This window comes from Fukomys damarensis, unplaced genomic scaffold (genome assembly GCF_012274545.1).
Source record: "Fukomys damarensis isolate Sample0158 unplaced genomic scaffold, DMR_v1.0_HiC HiC_scaffold_8, whole genome shotgun sequence".
Lineage (NCBI taxonomy): Eukaryota > Metazoa > Chordata > Mammalia > Rodentia > Bathyergidae > Fukomys > Fukomys damarensis.
In genome coordinates this window covers 5,560,787-5,580,455 of record NW_022900920.1, presented here as the reverse complement: position 1 = coordinate 5,580,455, position 19,669 = coordinate 5,560,787, and the positions used below count along the sequence as shown (strand labels likewise).

Below are 19,669 nucleotides of genomic sequence, written 5' to 3'. Positions count from 1 at the left end.
CCGCCTCCTTCCTTAAACCCCAACCCCAATCCCTCCCCCTACCTTGCGCCCCTGCTGCCTCGCTGGTACCGACTGTCCCTCTCTGGCGGGGCCCTTAGCGCCCCGCCTGCTAGGTGCTGTCCTGCCGCTGCTTTCAGCTTTTCATCCTTTCCTTTTCACTTTATCGACTCCAGCCCTTGGGTCGCGGCAGGAGCTCCGCACAGCGGGGCAGCTGTGGGCGCGACCTCAGGACCGAGCAGAAGCCTTGCACCCTCCTCCTGGCTGATCTTAGCTGCCCCCCTACCCACTCCTCACCCCTGTGCCTGCCTCGACGACGTTCATGACACTCCTGTTCTGCGGTTATGCCAATGTTTTGGGAAAGAATAAGAACAAAGAAAAGTCAGAGAGCTCTTGGCAACTGAGGGACACAAAGTCCTCTCCCCTCCATCCAGTGTAGGCCCTCAGGGAGCTAGGTTCACCCTTTGTCCCACCTGAGCCAGATAGGGTGAGCCCATTCCCAAATGGCTGTCATTTCCTGGCACCTCAGGGAGCACCAACCATCCTGCTTGGAACATTTCCCAGGAACCATAGAGCCCTTAGATTTAGAGAAGAAAGGTAGGGTTAGGGATTTTACAACTCCTGCAGTGCACTTGTGGGGTGGGAGGAGCCACACCGGCACACAGGGTGCTGTTCTTCTGCCCTTCCTCACCACAGGGAGACCCAGCTGAGCAGGGAGGAGGAGCTGAACCCTAAAGACTTCTTCCCTGAGTCAACACCTCACCCCAGGGCCAGATCCATGGAATCTTCCCTGAGTTGAGGTCCCTAGGAATCATCACGAAGGGGCCCGAGGGGCCGGCCCTGTTTGTTATCTGTGTGGAGGCCCCTAAACACCCTCCCTGCTCAGTGGTTGGGATCACATTGTTTCCTACCATCCTCCCAGGATGGGAGGCTGCAGTGGGTGTCGGCCATCTTTGGTTCCTTGACATCCCCAGCCACACAAGCCTCCTGAGCTCTGAGGTTGATGGAGCCTGGAGTCAAGCGTTTTCTGAGAAGAAAAGTGGACATGATGCTGTTCATAGCTTCAAGCAGGATGGGTCATATCCTCCAAAAGGGAGTCAGGGGTCCTTAAAACCCTGCTAAGGTGTGTGTGGGAGGGGAATATTGGTTTGCTTCCTTGCATTCTTAATAATGACCCAAGGCCTGTGCTCTGCCCACCCTACCTGGCCCCAGATCCTGCCCTCGCTCTTCATCTGAGCCTAATGCTGCAAGCTTGGCTGGGCTAGTGGCCAAGGCACCTGGCCACAGGACAGAGAGATGGGCACCTCCTCTTCAGCCCAGGAGCCAGCCTCGGTGCCTGTCCATTAGAGAGGAGACATATGGCTTGGCTCCTGCTCTTCTTATCAACCCCAACCTGAGTTTGGGGGCTTCCATTGGCCTTGGCATCTGCGGCTGGCAGAAATGGCTCAAAGCTGGGCCTATTTCCAAACTCATTGAAGAAAACAAACAAGAAGGAAAGAAAGGAGCATCACATGTGTGCTTCAAGTTAACAAATTATAGCATGGATCACATGGGAGCTGCTGCCTTTAGGTGCCTCCTAGGTAGCTGCCTTTTGAGGCTAATTAACCACAGCTTCTCACAGTGCTTGATCCACCCAGCTGCAGCTATGTACAAATGGGCTCCACTGCAGGACTGTCTTCTGAATGAAATATTGTTCTCAGCTTAGCACTTGGAAGGCAGTGAAAAGATAATTGGATGAACATTGTGCAGATGTGAACCTCCCTTCTGGGTTCTGATTCCAGTGTGAGGTGGAGAACACTCTGGACTGCATTTGTGCAGCTCAGAATGCCTGTGGGGCTTGGTCCCACTGGCAGTTTCAGGTCTGATGACTTGATATCTTGCTTGGTGAAGAGACCCAAGGACATGTTGCCCTGCTATTCTCCAGTGGCCCTCTGTCCATGGTGTCATTGTCTTACATGATACGTGACTCTCACCTCTAGGCAGTGCTGCAGCCTCATTGTTCTCAGCCTAAGGGCAGGCCAGGACACCTCAGAATGGGGCATTGAGTGAGCTGGGGATACCCCAGGCCTTGACCTAGTAAAAGGCATGTCAGGAGGAGGTGCCATTCCTGGTGGAACAACAGTGTCCACTGAATGCCTACTTGCTAACCCCTGCCAAAGCCTGTGCCAGGAGGTCCTACTTACCTGGCATGGTCTGCTCACAGCTTTGTGAAACTCTGGCTGTACAGGTTCTGGCCTCCCCAACTGAGAGACACCAAAGCCCAAAAAACTTAGCACAGGTGCCCAACGTGGAAAAACCAGCTGGCAGCTCTTGCACTGAGATTTACAAGAGCTACAAGCACCCTCTTCCCAAATAAAGCAGTTTTCAGTGTCCAGGGCTCAGAAAGTCCCTGGATACCGAGAGCCAGTGTCCCCTGTCTACTCCTGAGGAAAATGAAGATGGTGGTAGCAGGGGGACAGCAGAGGGGTGCAGAAGGCCTGCCGAGGACTTTGGAGTCCTAGACTGGTGTCTGGCTGAGTCTGGGGCTAGAATAGTCAGAGCTGGACCAGTAACTCCTCAGTAAGGACATGGAATTGTGTGACCTCACCCTGCAGATCCCTGACCATCTCACCACCTCCCCTTCTCCAGTCCTGAGTCCCTTCCTTGAATTCAAAACAGACTGGGAGCTGGGCCTGGAAAGCTGAGTCAGGAGGAGCCTGGTCTGGGCAATTAAGTTACTTAGAAAGAATCTGTCTCAAAAGAAAAACAAGGAAAGAAAAAATGACTATAACTATGTGAAGTGATGATATACTAATTAACTTGATTGTAGTAATCATTTCACAAAATATAGGTACCTAAAAACATGATGTTATAGGGCTGGGGTTTGGCTCAGTGGTTCTGCTGCCTACCTTGCAAGCACAAGGGCCCAAGTTCGATCCCTGGTACAAAAACAAAAACAAAAAACCAAAAACCCATGATGTTGTAGCTGGATGTCATGATGCGTGAACACCTTTAATCCCAGCACTCAGGAGGCTGACTGAGGCAGGAGGATCACCATGAGATCAAGGCCACCCTAGACTACATAGTGAGACCCTATCTCAAAAAGTCAAAAAGGAATAAGAAGAAGGAGGAGAAGGAGAAGAGAGAAAACTAAAAACACCCTCCTTCACACACACACACACACACACACACACACACACAAACCACATGTTGGCACTGGGAAGCTAGATCATGATTCAGGGAGGAGCTGTCCACTCACTTCCTTGCTCCTCGGTTCTTTGTGTCCTTGATAAAAGAATTCAGTGAAGACACATTGGCCATGGGGAAGTTCATATAGAATTTGTTGTAAAGTAGATATAGAGAGAGTTGAGTCTTAAAGTGAGAAGGCAGGCAGTGCCACAAAGACAGCTGCCCTAAGTGGAGTTTGGATATCTTTTTATGTAACAGAAATTATTCCTGGTGTTCAGAGTACTGGGATAATTATGATGCTTTTAGACATTTTTAATTAGAAATTACTTTGGCATTGCAAAATGCCTTCCTGTCTCTTTTAGGTAGTGTTTCCTCAGGGGCTTTCATCATGTAAAGAAATTGTGAAAGATAAGTTCTTAATTTAAACCAGGTCTTAGCCAAAGGCAAAAGGGTCTTTATGTCTCTTCCTGATGTCATTGGGCTGTAGGCTATGGTAGCCTGGAATGCAATATTTCTTGTCTGGAGTTAGATGGCCAGGTGGCCAGTATCAGAAGGAACATGTACAATGTATAACCTTAAGATGCCTTTGTGTCTGGTTTAGGGATGCACACCTGTAATCTCAGCACTTCAGAGGTTGAGGCAGGAGGATCACTGTGAGTTCGAAGACAGCCTGGGCTACTTAGTGAATTCAAGGCCAGCCTGCTGAGCTACAGTGAAACACTGTCTCAAAAACACCAAAACACTTGGGCAGGGTATGTAGTTCAGTGGTAATGCACCTGCCTGGCAAGTGCAAGGTCCTGAGTCTTGGGGATGGGGGGCCACCAGGATGATGACCATGATGACCATGACAACGACAATGACACAGACATGACCAGAACACAAACAAACAAAAAAGGATTGTGTTTTGTGGGATTGCTTTGGGTGTGAGACCTAACCAATGGTTGTAAATATGCATTGTACATTGAAGTCTTTCTTTAACTGGTAATGCATACTACTTTGGGCTTTGGTCTCTTGTTTCTCAAGCCTTCCAATTCTAACTACCTGCCTAAAAATGTTGTGCATCTTAAATATATATTGTTTGATTTGCCAATTACTAAATAAAAAAGAAAAATTGTTAAACCAAATAAATAAAAAAATTTAAAAATCTAGGTTAAAATTTACTTTTCAGATCACAAAAATATATATGCATGGATTTACCTTAAGTTTTATGAGAATTAGTTTGTAAATCTTTTTTGCGGGGGGCACTGGGGATTGAAATCAGGACCTTGAACTTTCAAGGCAGGCAGTGGGACCACTGAGCTAAATCCCCAGCCCTAGTATGTAAATCTTGACTGCTTTTCTCTTAGTTTTTTGAGACAGGGTCTCACTATGTAGTTGAGACTGACCTAGAGCTCACTATGTAGCCCAGGCTGATCTGGAACTCACAGTGATCCTCCTGTCTCAGCGTCCAGAGTGCTGGGATTAAAGGTGTGAGCCACCATGCCCGGCTCTCTTCTTAATCTTTTTAGCTATTCTAATATTTTTGCATTCCAAAAATTCTTTGCTTAGGGTATTTTATTGAAAGTTAAAAGATATTTCCAAAAAAGGCCAGCATAGTAGGGCACACTTATAACCCCAGTACTCTGGGAGGCTAAAGCAGAGAATCAAACATTGGAACCCCAACCTGGGCAATTTAGTGAGAGTCTGTTTCAAAATAAAATATTAAAAAAATGTACTGGTATGTAGCACAGGGCCGAGGTCCTGAGTTCAATCCCTGTATGGCAAAAACAAAAACATGTAAGGGGCTTCAGTTTGAGGAACTAAAGAAAGCACAGCTCTGATCAGCAGACAGCCCATTAACAAAAGAATGAACTAATTTTCACAGTTTTGCTGCTGTGGGATAGGAGCTGGTACATTTCCACTGGATCATAAGAACAGTGTTTTTAGACCTTCCCTTCTTGAGCAGCCATTCTCACACTTGGAGACATCCTGGTTACCCCCCCCCCCCGCTTATGGTGCCTTGGATTCTGGAAATGAGTAGAGTGATAATGAGAGGGGCATTTTATACATCATTAGCCAGGGAGAATAGAGAAAGCTGACTCTATCTTTACTGGACAGCAGGTTGTGGATTAAAGCCTGAGAATCCATGACTCCTGTCTCATGAAGGTACCTATCCTATTTTACCTAGAGATGAGATATGGCTTTGAACTCTCAGAAAAGGAGGCTCAGTGGGCTCCGTAGAGTTGCAACACTGCCTCCAGCCCAGCCTCACAGGGCACCAGGGCGTGGGAACCAGGCAGGGGTGGGTGGGAACTGCAGCCCAGGGAGGAGCCTCAGAGTCGCCTCATCTGCACTCTCCACCCTTACCTCAACCTGGCACTGTTGTAGTCCCCATCCTCCTGCCTCTCAGACTCATCTCTTGCCAAATTGGGCCAGGTAGGGTCTAAGGTTAGGACGGAACCCATGGAGCAGGCAATCTGGGTGGCTCCATAAGACCCGTCCACAATGCGTAGCAGGTGCTCAAAAGATTCGGACTTTGGTGCAAGAGCAGTGAGCAATTAAAATGCTGCAGAGGCAAGGTGCCAGGCAACAGGTCCTTAAAGACCCGCCCGCATTGCAGGAGCTCAGTTTGCTTAGGTAGAAGAGCTGAGAGCAGGTAAAATTCGAGGAGAGAGTGAGATCAGCATTTGCCACCGGCTGGTCGGTCTGAGCTGGACCTGGATCCGTAGCTCCTCAGTTGGGAAGGGTGATGAAAATAAATTGAAATTTGTATGTCGGACTGCAGCGCCATCTCCCGGAAGCGACTGCTAAGTCTTACCCTGTCAGCTCGGCAGTTTCAGCCTCTTTGTGCTTTGACGGCTTAAGTGTGTCTGCTGACACTGTCTTTCAAGGACAGGAGAGGTGTCCATAGAACCTGCCTTGAAATGCATATTTTGAGAATGTTAGCGAAACAGCAGGGAACAGTGCAAGGGTTTGTTTTCCCAGAGTTACCACCCAGCCAAGCTTTGTGGGAGCCTGTGGTTGGAGATGTGAGGGGAGCAGGTCCATGTCCACTTCTGGGCAGGAATCCCTAGAGATCCCCTCAGACCTAGCCCTCCAGAACCAAGGCAAGACCTTGGAGGTGTGTGCTGGATGTTGGACTTCTGTCCTGGGCCTCAGTTTACCTGTTTAAAAGTAAGCAGCTCATCTCCAAAGATCAGCAAAAAAAAATTTTTTTTTTTTTTTTTTTTTTTTTTGTACTGGGGATTGAACTTGGGTTCCTGCGCTTGAAAGGCAGGCCACTGAACCACTGAGCTAAATCCCCAGCCCTAGATCAGCCAAATTTGAAGTCCTGTACTATGTAGACATTCCAGGCATCTCTCCGATCTCAGCCAGGTATTGTGGTCTTACCAGCACCACAGTATGGAGGCTGAATAGATGTCACAAGTGTCTTAGAGATAGGCTTCCCTAAGGGTTCCCTTTGAGAGGACACCAACAGGCAGGTGTGTGAGGGACAGAGAGGGTTCTGGGCAAGAAAACAGCTCTGACCCAGTGCTATCATGGGTAATGTGAATAGAGTCCTCTTGCAATTTAAGGCCTGGGGGCTGAATGAAACCAGTATGGCAAGGAGTTGGTAATGGGCACTCCTAGGGTGAGTGTTCTAGAAGACCCTGGGCTTGCTGTACAGGCTTTGGGTATCCCCACCTTTTTAAAAGGCTGTGTGGGGCACTGGGACCCGGTCTCTGAGATGTTCAAAACTTGAGTTTCCACTCGGAGGAACTTCTAAGGAGTTAAAGGACATTCTGAGACTTCTGCCTCTGCTTGTGTAGCTTCTGTAGTCTTCCAGGGCCCACTGGACTTCACATGGACTTTACCAGGTTTTCAGACCTGCCTCCCTCCCCAGCAAAATTACAGCACAGAACAAGGACTCCAGGGCCATACATGAGAATGTCAGCCCCTCCACAAAGCCGGTGCTGCCCTTATGCCCAGCCATGTGGAACCAAAGCCAAATCCACAGGCCACAGAGCAGGTGCCTGGGACATTGAGGGATCAACTCCACACCACACAGGCAGCACCCGCCTTTGCCACAAGTCCACTCAGCCAAGAATGCAAGTGTGTCAATAGCGCAGGAACTTCTGGACCTTTCTGAAACTCTGGGGCCTGACAGGCTTGCTGTGAGCACATGCAGGTGCACACATACCACACAAGGAGGTCCGCAACCACGTGTACACACATGCATGTGAGTATATACACGGCCCCAAGATTCCTTCAGGCAGGCAGGTAGGTAACTACAATGGCATTCCTGTCCCCTAAATATAGTATCTCAAAGCCAAGAGACTGACCAGACACAAAAAGCAGATGACAGAGGTCTGTCACTTCAAAAAGTCAAGATTTTTAGTTATGAAATAACATGTATGTACACAGCGATGGCAAAATGATCAAAATGAGCCATTTTATGGTGCTGTTGATCTTCCACACAGGCTGTGGGAAATCCAAGCCCTCAGGGCGCCCCGCCTCTGTCTAATGCCATCCAGAACTAGAATGGCCCTTGTCCCTGAAGCCTGGATCCCCCTCCTGGCACTTCCTCCCATATGTCCATGTGGCATCTTGTCATCCACCCAGGGCTGTGTGGCTCAGTCCTGTAGCTCTGAAACAGCAGTTCCCTGAACCACCTGTTAGCACCCTGGATCCATGGCTGGCTGAGGCAGGTCAGTAAAATCCCGGCATCCTGTCCTCTACATGCCCAGTTATAGGGCCAGGTCCCCTCATCCTCCCCAGGAGGGTTTGCTGTCTGGCTTGGGTAGCCCCTCTAAATCCAGTTGATGGCCCCACAGCATCCTCAAACACCTGGGTATTTCTCCCTGAGCAGGTGGGGTAGGCAGATGAGGAAGGAAAATGGGGCTTTCTGCAGCCTCCAGTTCTGGGGTCCCCACCCTTGCAGACCCCTGGGAAGCTTCTTTCCCTGCCTGTCCAGGGCAGGCTGGGTTGATGGACTTGGGGGGAAAGAGATGAAGATGCCTCAACAGGTTTTTGGTCACAGGTGCCCCTGTTCAGCCAAGTCATGGCTGCTGGTCACAACACACCACCCTACAGGGCATCTGCCAGGGGAAGTGCCAAGGCAGCAGCCCTTCCCTTGTCCCAGTGAGTTTTCCCTGAGAGAGGAGATGTCTCCTTGGGATCATGCTATTGCACTATTGGGACACAACCTACACCCACCAAAAATCAAAAAACAAAACAAAAAAACTAGGGTCTGGATGTGACAGAGGCTACCTGAGCCCACTTGGCAGGCCCCAGAACCTTATAGGATCCTCCAGGACTCCTCAGGCTCCCATGATTTAGCTGAGCCTTTCAATGTGCAGTGGGGTTAGGCCAAAGGCACTGTTACCACATTCCCCCTGAGGCCAGCAAGGGGCAGTCTTGTACATGCCCAGAATATCCACACCTTGGGGCTAAGTTCCAGGGCAGGTGGGGTGGCCTTTGGATCTTGGTCAGAACCACTGTACAGGGTTGGGTGGGGCTGCAGGCCCTGATCAGGTGAGTAGAGCAGCAAGAACCTCAGTGCAGGGGACATTCCTCAGTGCACTGAACTCAGATGACATCAGGGGCCCGGGAGCCTTGTTCTAGAGGCAGTTCTTATCCATCACTGGCAAAAGGGTCTTAGGTCTGCTGCTGTCGTAGTCACCAACATAATACAGACAAGGAAACAATTTCTGCATCAGGCCCCAAAGGCTGCACAGCACTAAAACTCAGCTGGCCACATCTTCCCTGTTCATGATTCCTGAGCTTCAACTGCTGGTGAGCAAAGAAAAGGTCTTACTGGCTGAGGTAGGAGTCCAATGGGCCCAGTGTGCGGTCTTGGCAACAAATTCTGAGGAAAGTCCATTCAGCTATTGAGGAAGCTCCCTTGGATACCTCAATAACAGCTTTCCAGTGCTCCCAAAGTGTTGCTACCTTTATGAAGGTCCCACATCACAGGCTCCTGGGAGAAAAATGTATCCCAGCTCTTGATTTCCCATCTTCCTAAAGCTGCAGTATGTCAGGGTCACACTTAGAGGTCATACTGTGGGATCCTAAAAAGCAGCCATACAAGTGGCTCGTGGCAATTGAATGGCCACACAGTGCAGGTGATGCAGAAGATGAAGCTTCAGGCTTTGGGGAGCACATATGACAGTCACTTCCAAGCCACACTGCTTCCTAAAATTGGCTGACCTTTGGAGGAAGCCAGCAGGGCTCTGTTGCAAGAGTGTCTGACTAGTGAATCTTTCTGAGAGTTTTCAGTAAAAACTAGGCAAGAATAAAACTTAAAGTCACTGCAGGGTGTATATGATCCTGATTCTGTCATCTGGCTGGCTGTATAGACCATGTGGGATCCAGATGCCTCTGTGGCTTGGCCTGACTGGCCAAGGGGGTGGTTGGCTATAGGGATCAGTAGCAGGCCCTGGTACCACCCACCCCCCACCCGAGAGCCAGGCCAGCTAATGTACCTGCCTACCTGAGATGGTGAGAGCTGTGGCCAGGGCTGCTGGAGGACCCAAGGTCATCAAGCCCCTACTTCTGCTGCATGGTGTCTGGCTTAGGGCTATAAATTCATGTCATTTCCTATTAAAATATGTGAAGCTTTTAAGCAAATGTAGCATACTCAACTTGTTTTAATAAGAAGTGCTTTAAATTCTACCTCATACACCCATGGCTTTCATTTTTAAAAGTGTGAAAGAATTTCACATCATCTGGCCGAGTACATGACTTTGGCTGTATCAGCTGGTGTGTGGTGTAAAAATGCCTGTGAAGGTTTCCTTGGCAGATTTGTAGGTCTGTGCGGCTAGATGTGTGAAGCCCTCAGCAGACTCAGATGAGTCCATCTATGATTAAAGTTTGAAATACCTAGGGAATTTAACCAGGTTTTTCATGTTTGTGAAATGTCTAAAAAGCTTAGAGATTCAATACATCAAAAGCATAAGCTAATGGAAGATTAAAAATAGGTGAAAGTGTATTTTCACATTAACACAAAAAATAATGGATTTATAAATAAGATTTTAAATTGAGCTTTCAAGATTGAGAAAAGCTGGTTTAAAGGTTATGATTATAAAACATATTTTTAACCCCACAATACTACTTCTAGGAATTTACCCTGAAGATAAATCTCCAATAAAAAATAGACATGTATAAATTAGTTGTGGTCAAATTACTTGCACACTGTGGTCATCCACTCATGGGGTTCTTTGCAGCCATGAAAAGAAGGAAGAAAAGTCTCTGATGGCCAGCATTTTTTTTAAAGACAGAATTTTATTAAGTCTGTATTGGATGGAGATTGCCTAGGCTAGACTTCACCTTGCAATCTTCCTGCCACAGCCTCCTATGCTGCTTGAATTATGTGCCATCATGCCCAGCTAGCATATGTCCCCCTACTCCAGCCCATTGGAACACTTGTATTTTAGGGCATGACATGCTGTCTGATTCTGGAATCACAATGAAACCAATTAAGATTTTTAGTTAAATGTGTTATGATTTTGTCTTTTGACATAAGTAAAGTGCCTTCCTGTGTTCTGTCGTTTGTTCTAGAGAATAGCAAGCCTAATGAGAGGTCTAGGAGGACCTGACTTTGTTGGACAGAAGTACAAGAGGCTGGGGTTCTGGGTTTGAGTCCAGCAAGAAGGGAGGTCTTGAGGAGCTGAGCCATTGACTGTGGATCTGGACGGCTGCCAGTGGTCAGTGTCAGAAAAGGAGAAGTGCAGGACTCCAGCTGGTGCTGGAGAATTGGCTGTTGTTGAAAAAAGCTCTTCGGTGAAAACATAAGGAGGAGGAAAAATAAGTAAATGTGCATCAGCTTATTTTTGCAAAAAGCCAAGTAAAGCTAAACTAGAAACTAGTAAGACTGATTTTCTTTAGTGGGTGGGGATGGGGTGGGAGGGGATGTCTTACCTGAGAAATCTTTTTCTATAGTTTCATCTTTTGGAATCATGTCAAAATACAGAATAAAAATCAACAATATAGGCAGGAGACTAAAGTGGAGTGCAAACAGTAATAAACCTCTAATTACATGTCAAATGACTAATATGACCGCACTAATGTGGAAGAAAGAACACAAATGACCTTTGAGCTTGTACTTAGACTGTGTGCCCTAAGATTACACATTAAAAACAAACAAACACAACGAAACAACAACAACGAAAAACCTCTAAGCAAATACCTAAGTCCAGTGTGCTGGCTTGTCTTTTTTTTTTTTTTTTAGATTGTGATTTGGGTTACTAATGCCAATGTATTCTGGGTTTGAGCAAATAAATATAGGAAGGATCACAGCAACTGGCTCCTCCCTGTTGGAGAAGGGAGTTCTAACTATGGGAAGAATGGAACAAATCCTGAGTTTCTGTATTGGATGGGAAGTGTCACTGATCACGTGGAGATTTTACATATGTCTGCCTGTGTGTGCACACAGAAATGAGGAGACACAGGGCGTGTGTGCACCTGTGCACGTGTGCATGCACATTTCCCGAACTATACCCACTGAGTGCCTAGAAGGAAAGGGCACACCCAGAACCCAGGTACTGGATGTTTCCCAACACCATGAAGATGGTCCTGGGCTTCCATCCAGGTCTTCCAGTTGCACCTGGAACAGAGGGAGTCCTCTGGGGATTTGGAGCAGGTGTGGGGCCCTAGCCCTTGAAGCTCAGCACCCCTCAAACTCCAGACAGTAACACTGGCACCTCCTGCTCAGAGCTGCTTCCTCAGGCCCCTGAGCAACCCAGGATCTGTCATGGTCCTAACTCCCCATGATGGAGCTTACCTCCCACTAGGCAGGTGTGTAGACACAGGAAGGAAAGGATCAGCGAACAGGGGTTGTGGTGGTACAGTAGGGGAGGGGCATGGGCTCAGCACATCCAGGCTGGGGACAGAACTGGGGTCACCCAGAGCTGGAAGCTGGATGATATGGTGCCACAGTTGGGGTAAGGTGTTCTGGCAGCTCCCCTTAGAGCTGATGTAGATGGTCCACCCCTTGTCTAGCTCCAGAAACCCAGACCTTGGTTCTGGGAAGGGTGGGGAGTGAGGTGGGGCCCTTCCAGCTTGCAGGGAGTGCTAGCTAGCAGCCCCAAGTCTCCATTCCCCTCTTAGGCACAGCATTCACTAATTTCTTCATTAGGGCATTCACGCCTGTGCGTGACTTGTCTGGAGGCAGGAACTGAGAGTGGGTGCTGTTCAGAACCAGGACCCCACAGTAGGAGCCTGATGTTCTTGTGGAATGGGAGAGCCATGGGAACGAAGCTCACCACCAGGCAGATGGTGGGGGATACAGCAAAATGTAGCGCCGGCTAGTAGTCGGGGACAAGCCAGGACCCTGGGGTTCCCTTGGGTGGATGTGAGCTCCTTTTACTGTGGCCGCCAGGGAACTGGACCACAGGTCCAGGTGCACAGGAATCCGGGTACCTCCTTGTCCACACAGATCCCCGTTCCCATGCTCCAGGGTCCAGATCCTTCAAGGATCCCCCTGGGCCTGATTGTAGGCAGAAAAACAGGCCAGCCAAAGAGGATGAGGACGCGCAGGAGAAATGAACATCCAGGTAGACTTGAGTTTTTACTTACAGAAAAGCGACAAAGCTAGAAACCCACCAGGAGCGGGGGCTTCAGTGAGTTGTCTGGGGGCAGGGGCACAAACACAAGGTAGGAGAGCATCAGGCGACTCGCTTGCTAGTCACAGAAGCTGGCAGGGGATGCTGCAAGACAGAGAGGTAGAGGCTGATTGTTGGCTGGGAAGGTCCTGACATCAAAGAATTGTCCCCTGCCATTCCATCCACTTCCCCTGGTCCTACCCACTCTTTCCTCCCCTGAGTCCTCCACCCCAACCCCACTAGGTCCCTGAGACCCAGGCCTGGGCACCACTCCTCCCCTCCCTTGACCCAGACTCATTCCACCCCTGAGGCCTCGAACCAGCCCCATGCCTGCGTCCCCTAGGTGCTCAGAGGTGGGGTGGCAGGCAGTGTCGAAGGACAAGCACCTGTGTAATGCTCTAGTCTCGAGGTCCTGGGTAGGAAATGGCAAGGAGAGGACCCCTGGCTCAGAAAAGATGGCAGGAGACCAGAGAGAGGCCTCAGTGCTGGGCACACCTACCCCGGGCCAGGCGGGCAAGGTGCGCTGCGGTCACTGAGGGGCCGTTGGTGGTGCGCTGGCCGTCGTTTTCTGCATCTCTTCCTTGTCACCCCTCGTGGAGGGCTTCTCCGGCTGCTCTGTGGCCACCACAGCAGGGGGCCCAGCCTGGGTGGGCCCCTTGTGCACTTCCTTGGCCGCACGGTAGCTGTCCCCCCAAGCTGCAGGCATCTCAGTGCCATGCTTGCGGCTCAGAGGGTAGGCCCCAATGGCCGCCAGGATGCTGCGGTGACGCTCCGGGTCCATCTCGGTGTAATACATCTCCAGGGTCAGCGGTGTGCAGATCTTGTGCTGTGGAAATGGGGTTGTGTCAGCAGCTGGCAGGGCCAAAGGGCAAGAGCAGAAGGGGCTTAATTTCCAGCTGATAAAGGCCAGGCCTGAGTACAGAACTAGAGGCTCCTTATGGAGCCAAAGGCCCAAGTGGTCCTTTGTGAAGGAGAGAGGCTACCAGTGAGAGCATGCCTGCTATCATCTGGGAAGATTGTATGGAGGTTGCAGGAGAATCAGGGTGGTCTCTACTGTCCCAGGACAGGGCCACCAGTCCCACTGCCTTACCCGAAGCAGGAAGCCATCGGGGCAGGCGAACTGGTCGTACCAGATGGCCTTGTACATGATGAGTACACAGCCCATGAGCGCCATGACGAAGGCAATCATTCTGGCTGTGGGCAGCTGAGGGAGGGAAAGGAGAGGAGCACAGTTGTTGGTGCCAGGCAGTCAAAGCCAGAAGTAGCTTCCTGGGTTTGGCACGGACCACAGTCCCCAAGTGTTGGTGGCTTCTTAGAGGTCAGCCCCAGGGCCAAGGGTCCAGAAACCATTCCACAGGATCCAAGCTTTGACGGGGCCCCTCTGCTGGGATTCAGAAAGCACCTGCTACCTGCTACTAGGAAAAGTGCACAGGTGCTTGTAGGGATTTGTCTTGCCCAGATGACACCTGCAAAGGATGGTGGCCAGCATGGTGTAGGGTCCTGGATGCTAAAAGCCATCTCAAGGGCTTCCAGTGAGGAGCATTCATTTGTATCAGCCTGGATGGACTCATGAGAAGTGCAGCAAGGCCTCAGTGTCTGTCTGGGGGCATTTCCATTGAAGAAACCAAGGGCTTACTGGCAAAGGGGTAGATACTACTTTTGAAAAGTGAAAAGCTTTGGAAAATAGTCCACTAAAATGAGTAAAGCCATTATTACTAAATTTAAGGTATTAAAAGATGAGAGTAGATATCTGAAAGCTATGCTACAGAGAAAGCAATACCTGCATTACTTAGCCTGCAAGTTCATAAAGAAAAGACAGTGATTCAATGGGGGAACAAGTACTTCCTAGGAAAAGAACAGCAAGATGGGCACTGAAGCTCAGAATTCTATAGATAACCAGGAGGATTGCTGGGCAGGGCAGGCAGCTGGAGATCACCAGAGCTAGAAGTGTGGTCTTGGAACGGGATGATCTCTGACCAGCTTTCCTTTCTGAGGAGACTCAAGGAGGACTCAACCTGGCTTGAGCCTGTGCTGCCCTGAACCTTCTCTCAGGGAAGGCTGTGAAGAGTTACCCTGCGCCCTTCCTCTGGGTGGTTGCAGTTTGGCTTCTGCCCCTCCAGGTCTGGAAACTTCTTTGACTGGTCCGGGGAGGACAGCTGGTATTCAGTCTGCGTCTTGATGACCACCTAAAGAAAGAGATGGCCATGTTCTCTTTGAACAGCTGGGAAGGATCCAGGAAAGCTCTGAACTGAGAGGGTGGGAGCCAGTGTCTGCTGCATGGTAGTGGTGTGGATGCTGACCATGTGTCAAGACTGTCTGAAGCAGAGCTCCAGTAGCTGCAAGCTAAAGCCAAAAGAGGTTGAGTAATGTGAATCTGCTGGGAGCCATGGTAGTCTGGGACTTAACCAGACCATTGATGGAAACTCTCACTCTGCCAGCTGCCTTCTACTCTGAGGTGTTGGCTTTCCCTGCTATGAAATTCTCTTTTGGTGGCTTCACAGCTTGACCCCCTTTTCCAGGAAGTCTGTTCCTACTTCTCTGCTGCTCTAAGAGTCTTGAGGGCCCTATCACAAGACGTATATATGGAGACAGGTCTAACTTCTGAGCTCTGTGGGCTCCCAAGGAGCAAAGGCTGAGCCTGCTCATAGTGTCCACTGCTGTGGTAGTTGTAGCAAGTCACCCAGCTTGTCAGAGGGCTGTCTTGGTCACCAGGAGGGGCAGGCCTGGCAGTGCCATGGGCATAGATCATTCCCCTCAGCTTCAGTTAGGACAACTCCTGGTGTCCTTCAAGTCCTTCAAGAGCTTCTGGGAGGGCAGGCTGGGCTAGGATTGAGTCAAACTCTTTGCTGTTCATGTATTTTTCCAGGAAGCCCACCCTCCATCAGTCACTTACCCAAGTCCTCCATTTCTAGCCTGTCCCAGAGAGCTATGCTCTGTGGGGGAAGGGTGGGAATTGTGGCTTCCTGATCCCCTCTGGTCTGCATTATGGGATGGGGGTGCAAACCTTCAGGTATACTGTGGCCAACTTCCTACATTTCAGATGTGAAAAGGAGCCCTGTATACAAAGGAGTTGACCAGGAAGTTAGCCTTGCTTTCAGCCCAGCCTGGCCTTTGCAACATTGTGCATTGGAGAAGGAACATGTGTATGAGCCTCACCCACATCCCCTGTTACCAGGCAAGGGGGAGAAAGTCCCCCATGCTTGCTAGGTTGCTCACCTGGTCAGGAAATGGTGGCTGCAACTGGCTGACATCCAGGGGGCTGATCAGAGGAACACTGTCTGCTGAAGCCCCATCTTGGTCCCCTGGGTCTTTGCCTGGCTTCCCAGAGAAGCTGCAGCCCAGCTTCACCATAGTGGATGGTGGTTCTCCTCCTGGTCCAGAAACAGGGACAGGGTCACTGCCCACCAGCCACCCTGTGGACATCCATGACAGCTGACTCTGGAGGGACAGAACTCTGGGATGGTCCCAGTGCCCATCATACCAGAGCCTGGAACAGACTATGGGTAGTCAGGCCAACTTCAGGGAAATGTTCCATGTCTGCTAAGGAATCAAGTCTGTCATTAAAACCTTCTCACAAAGAACTCCTAGCCCAGAGAATATCATTGCTGATCTTCCAGTCAATAAGTCAGTAAACAATACAAGTACCTTACAAATTTTTTCCAGAAAAGAGAACAAAGGAACACTTGCCAACTCCTGCGACCTATATAACCTTGACTTCGTAGCCTGGCAAGAATGCCAAAAAGAGAAAATTACAGACATTATAGCAAAGACCCCCCAAATGAAATTTGAGGAAGCCAAATCTAGTAAGATACAAAAAAAAAAAATTTCATGAGAAGTTAGTTGGGTGTATCTTTGACTTGAAAATTATTTTAACATTTGAAAAGCAATCAGGAATTTTGCTATGTTAAAGAAAAAAAAGGTTAAAGTTTTAAAATATTTTAAAATATTGTATATAAAACTAAGGAATCTTTTAAAATCACCAAATATAGCAACGGAACCGTTGTACAGGAAGATATTCTCAGAGTAACTACAGTGTGAGTTTTCCTTTCTCGAGTAAGACTCTGAAGAGCTATTTGGATAGTCTTTGGAGTAAAGCCCATGTTGTAAAGCAGTGGAAATTTTTGGAAAATGTCTGTATTACATATTGGATATTTTTAAAACTCACTTTAATTGTTGTAGGATTATGTCTTATACTTAATTTACACTTACATAGTATGAAAAAAGAAAGAATAATTTAAGCCATTAAATCTTTATCTAAAAGAAAAGGACCTTTGAAATATTCCAGTTAAATAGTATCAAAAATACCAAATGCTCCAGAGTAGGTGTAGCCAGAGATGGGAAGGATCTCTATATATAAAGCCATAAAATGTTTTTGACTGGGGCCACAGGAGAACTGAGTAGCTGAGTTCCCTGAGAAGTGGAGAAAGGTATGGTCATGGGTGATTGTAGGATTGGGAGATTTCCATGCTTGGTAGGCCCCCATATTTCTGTAGAATCAGTACATCCAATCAAAATCCCAACAGGTTTTTGTTTTTAATGAACTTGAGGAGTATTGAGATTTTATGTGGAGGGCAGAGACAGGCACATGCAGACATTTTGAGGAAGAGCAAGGGGAGGACTCTGCCAGGTGCCTGCTTTGCACAGAGCGGTGGAAGCCAAGTGGTGCTGATGCTCGGCAGACAGACCCATGTGACACACTATACACATGGACCCTGGTTTACATACAGACGCCACCACACACTTCCTGATAAACCAATATCTGCCTGGAAACAGTAAAGCCGATCCCTACCTCACACCACACACAGAAATCTGCTCTAAGTGCTTACACATGAAAAAAAATCAAAAACAACTAAGCGATTCAGAGATAATATAGAAGATTCTCCTGGTCTCAGGGAGGGAAAGCTTTCTTCAACAGGAAAAATAAAAAATAAAAGCATTACTCATAAAAGGAAATACTGATAAAATATCTACACTGAAACTAAGAACTTGTGTTTACTAAAACATAGCCTTTTCTGGGTGTGGTGTTACATGCCTGTAATCTTAGCACTCTGGGAGGTTAGGGTATGAGAAGTAAATGTTCAAGATCAGCCTGGGCAATTTAGCAACTTAGTGAGAATTTGTCTCAAAATGAAAAATAGAAGGGGCCAGAGATTTAGCTCAGTAGCACAATGCCTGCCTTGCAAATGTGAGGTTCTGAGTTTGATACCCGGCACCACAAAAAAATGTGTGTGGGGGGGACTGCGGATATAGCTTAATGTGAAGACCCTGGGTTTGATCTTCAGTGTCACTAACAAAACAAAACAAAACAAACAAACAAACAACAAAACCCCACAGTCTTTAGAGTGGAGACAGAAAACAAAACTGGAAGACATTTGCAACACAAAAGTGACAAAGGGTGTGCTGTGGGTTAAATTGTAGGTTGAATGATGTTCCCCACACCCCAAACAATAACAACAACAACAACAAACTAGATCCTACCTAACCCCTGGTACTAGTGAAAGTGACTTTATTTGGAAATGAATTCTCTGCAGTAATAGCCAAGTTAATACGTCATACTGATTAGGGAGGGTCCTAATCCAGTGACAGTGTCCTCATAAGATGTGGAGGCAAGGAGAATGCCTTGTGTGGGGCAAAGTGGAGATTGGAGTGATGCAGCTGCAGTCCAAGGAATGCCTAGGGCCACCAGAAGCTGGAAGGAGCAGGTAGAGGCGCTTCTTTTGGGGCTCTGCTCACACCGTGATGTTTAACTGCTTGGTTCCTTAATTGTCGAAGAATAAATTTATTTTGCTGTAAGCTACCTAGTTGTGGTCATTCGTGACACAGCCCTAACAAAGCCAAGTGCCCCCTGGATCTGCAGGGGACTACTGTTTGTCACCTGCATCGGCCAAGCCCTTCAGGTCTGTACATACCTGCAGAGCTGGCAATAGCGTTACTGTGCCCCACCCAGAGGCATAGAGATAGCTTAGCTCCCAGATGCTCAAGGGTGTGCAAAATGAGCTGGTGAGGGGAGTGAGGGCTGCGTGGGAGAGGAAGGCCAGCCAGGAGGCTCTGAAGAAGGAAAGAAGTAGCTCCTCCACCAGGCTCCTGAGCTCAGCTGGGGACCCTGGGAGGGAAGTGAGAGTCTTCCTTTGATGTGTGTTTTCCCAAAGTGACCCTGTGCCTGCGGTGCCTGACCCTGTCATTCCAGAAGGGTTCAGGTGGCACCCCCCACGCAGCGCAGCTGGGAGACTCTTCCACAGGTGGGCTGGAGCCTGGGGAAGGCACTGGTTCTTTGCCTCTGCGTGAGACCTGGCAGGTAACCTGTGGCTAATTCACTGTGCGTAATTCTTGGCTCAGATGAGGAGGCTCTCTGGATGTGGGGTACCAAAGTCACTGCATGGAGGAAGAGATGAAAAATAGCTATTGAAAGTAAATATAAACCGCGAGTGATCACAGGGAGATTGGGCAAGGAAAGACGGGTGAGGGCTGGAAGACCCTATGGGAGATGGTGTAATGGGAGGGGGTTACCAGGGAGGAGCAGCGACTTCATACACGCATCCTTGGGTACAGCAGCCCTTTTAGAGTGGGCGCTCAGCCCTGCTGCAGGCCACCCAGGCCCCCACCCAAGCAGGGCAGGGGCCTTTCCTCTGAACTTCATCTCGGGTCCTCTGGGAGCCTAAAGCCTGAAGTGGCAAGAAAGCCATTTTACGTCATCGCGGGTTCCCATGGCAACAGAGGCAGGCCCCCAAGCCAGGTTTTAGACATGGAAAATAGCTTGGGTGGGGGACAGACCTTTTGCATCTGATTCCAGATTCCCTTGCAGGGCGGAAGGGGAGGGGTTCTGTGTGCGATCGCTCACCCTCCTCTGCTCACATTAGAACATTGCTTTCATTCACTGCGTCACAGGGACCTGATGGACGGGAAGGTAGACTGGGTTCATTCGCACAACTCTGTAGGACTGGGAA

General features: G+C 48.9%; 1 protein-coding gene across 3 annotated transcripts in view; it reads right to left on the bottom strand.

The window, feature by feature from the left end:
* Nucleotides 1–12,669: 12,669 nt before the first annotated feature.
* Caly (calcyon neuron specific vesicular protein) overlaps nucleotides 12,670–19,669 on the bottom strand; it is a 22,436-nt gene continuing 15,436 nt past the window's right edge. Inside the window, exons 2-6 of one of the 3 annotated variants that reach the window (XM_033761324.1) lie at nucleotides 15,942–16,138; nucleotides 14,798–14,911; nucleotides 13,816–13,929; nucleotides 13,225–13,551; nucleotides 12,671–12,830 (exon numbers count right to left, since the gene is read on the bottom strand). In XM_033761324.1, the coding sequence (XP_033617215.1) occupies nucleotides 13,255–13,551; nucleotides 13,816–13,929; nucleotides 14,798–14,911; nucleotides 15,942–16,076 (660 nt within the window). In that variant the 5' untranslated portion in view covers nucleotides 16,077–16,138 and the 3' untranslated portion in view covers nucleotides 12,671–12,830; nucleotides 13,225–13,254. Of the gene's footprint in view, nucleotides 12,831–13,224; nucleotides 13,552–13,815; nucleotides 13,930–14,797; nucleotides 14,912–15,941; nucleotides 16,139–19,669 lie in introns of all 3 variants that reach the window. The other 2 variants (XM_010620070.3, XM_033761325.1) reach the window with 2 other exon arrangements.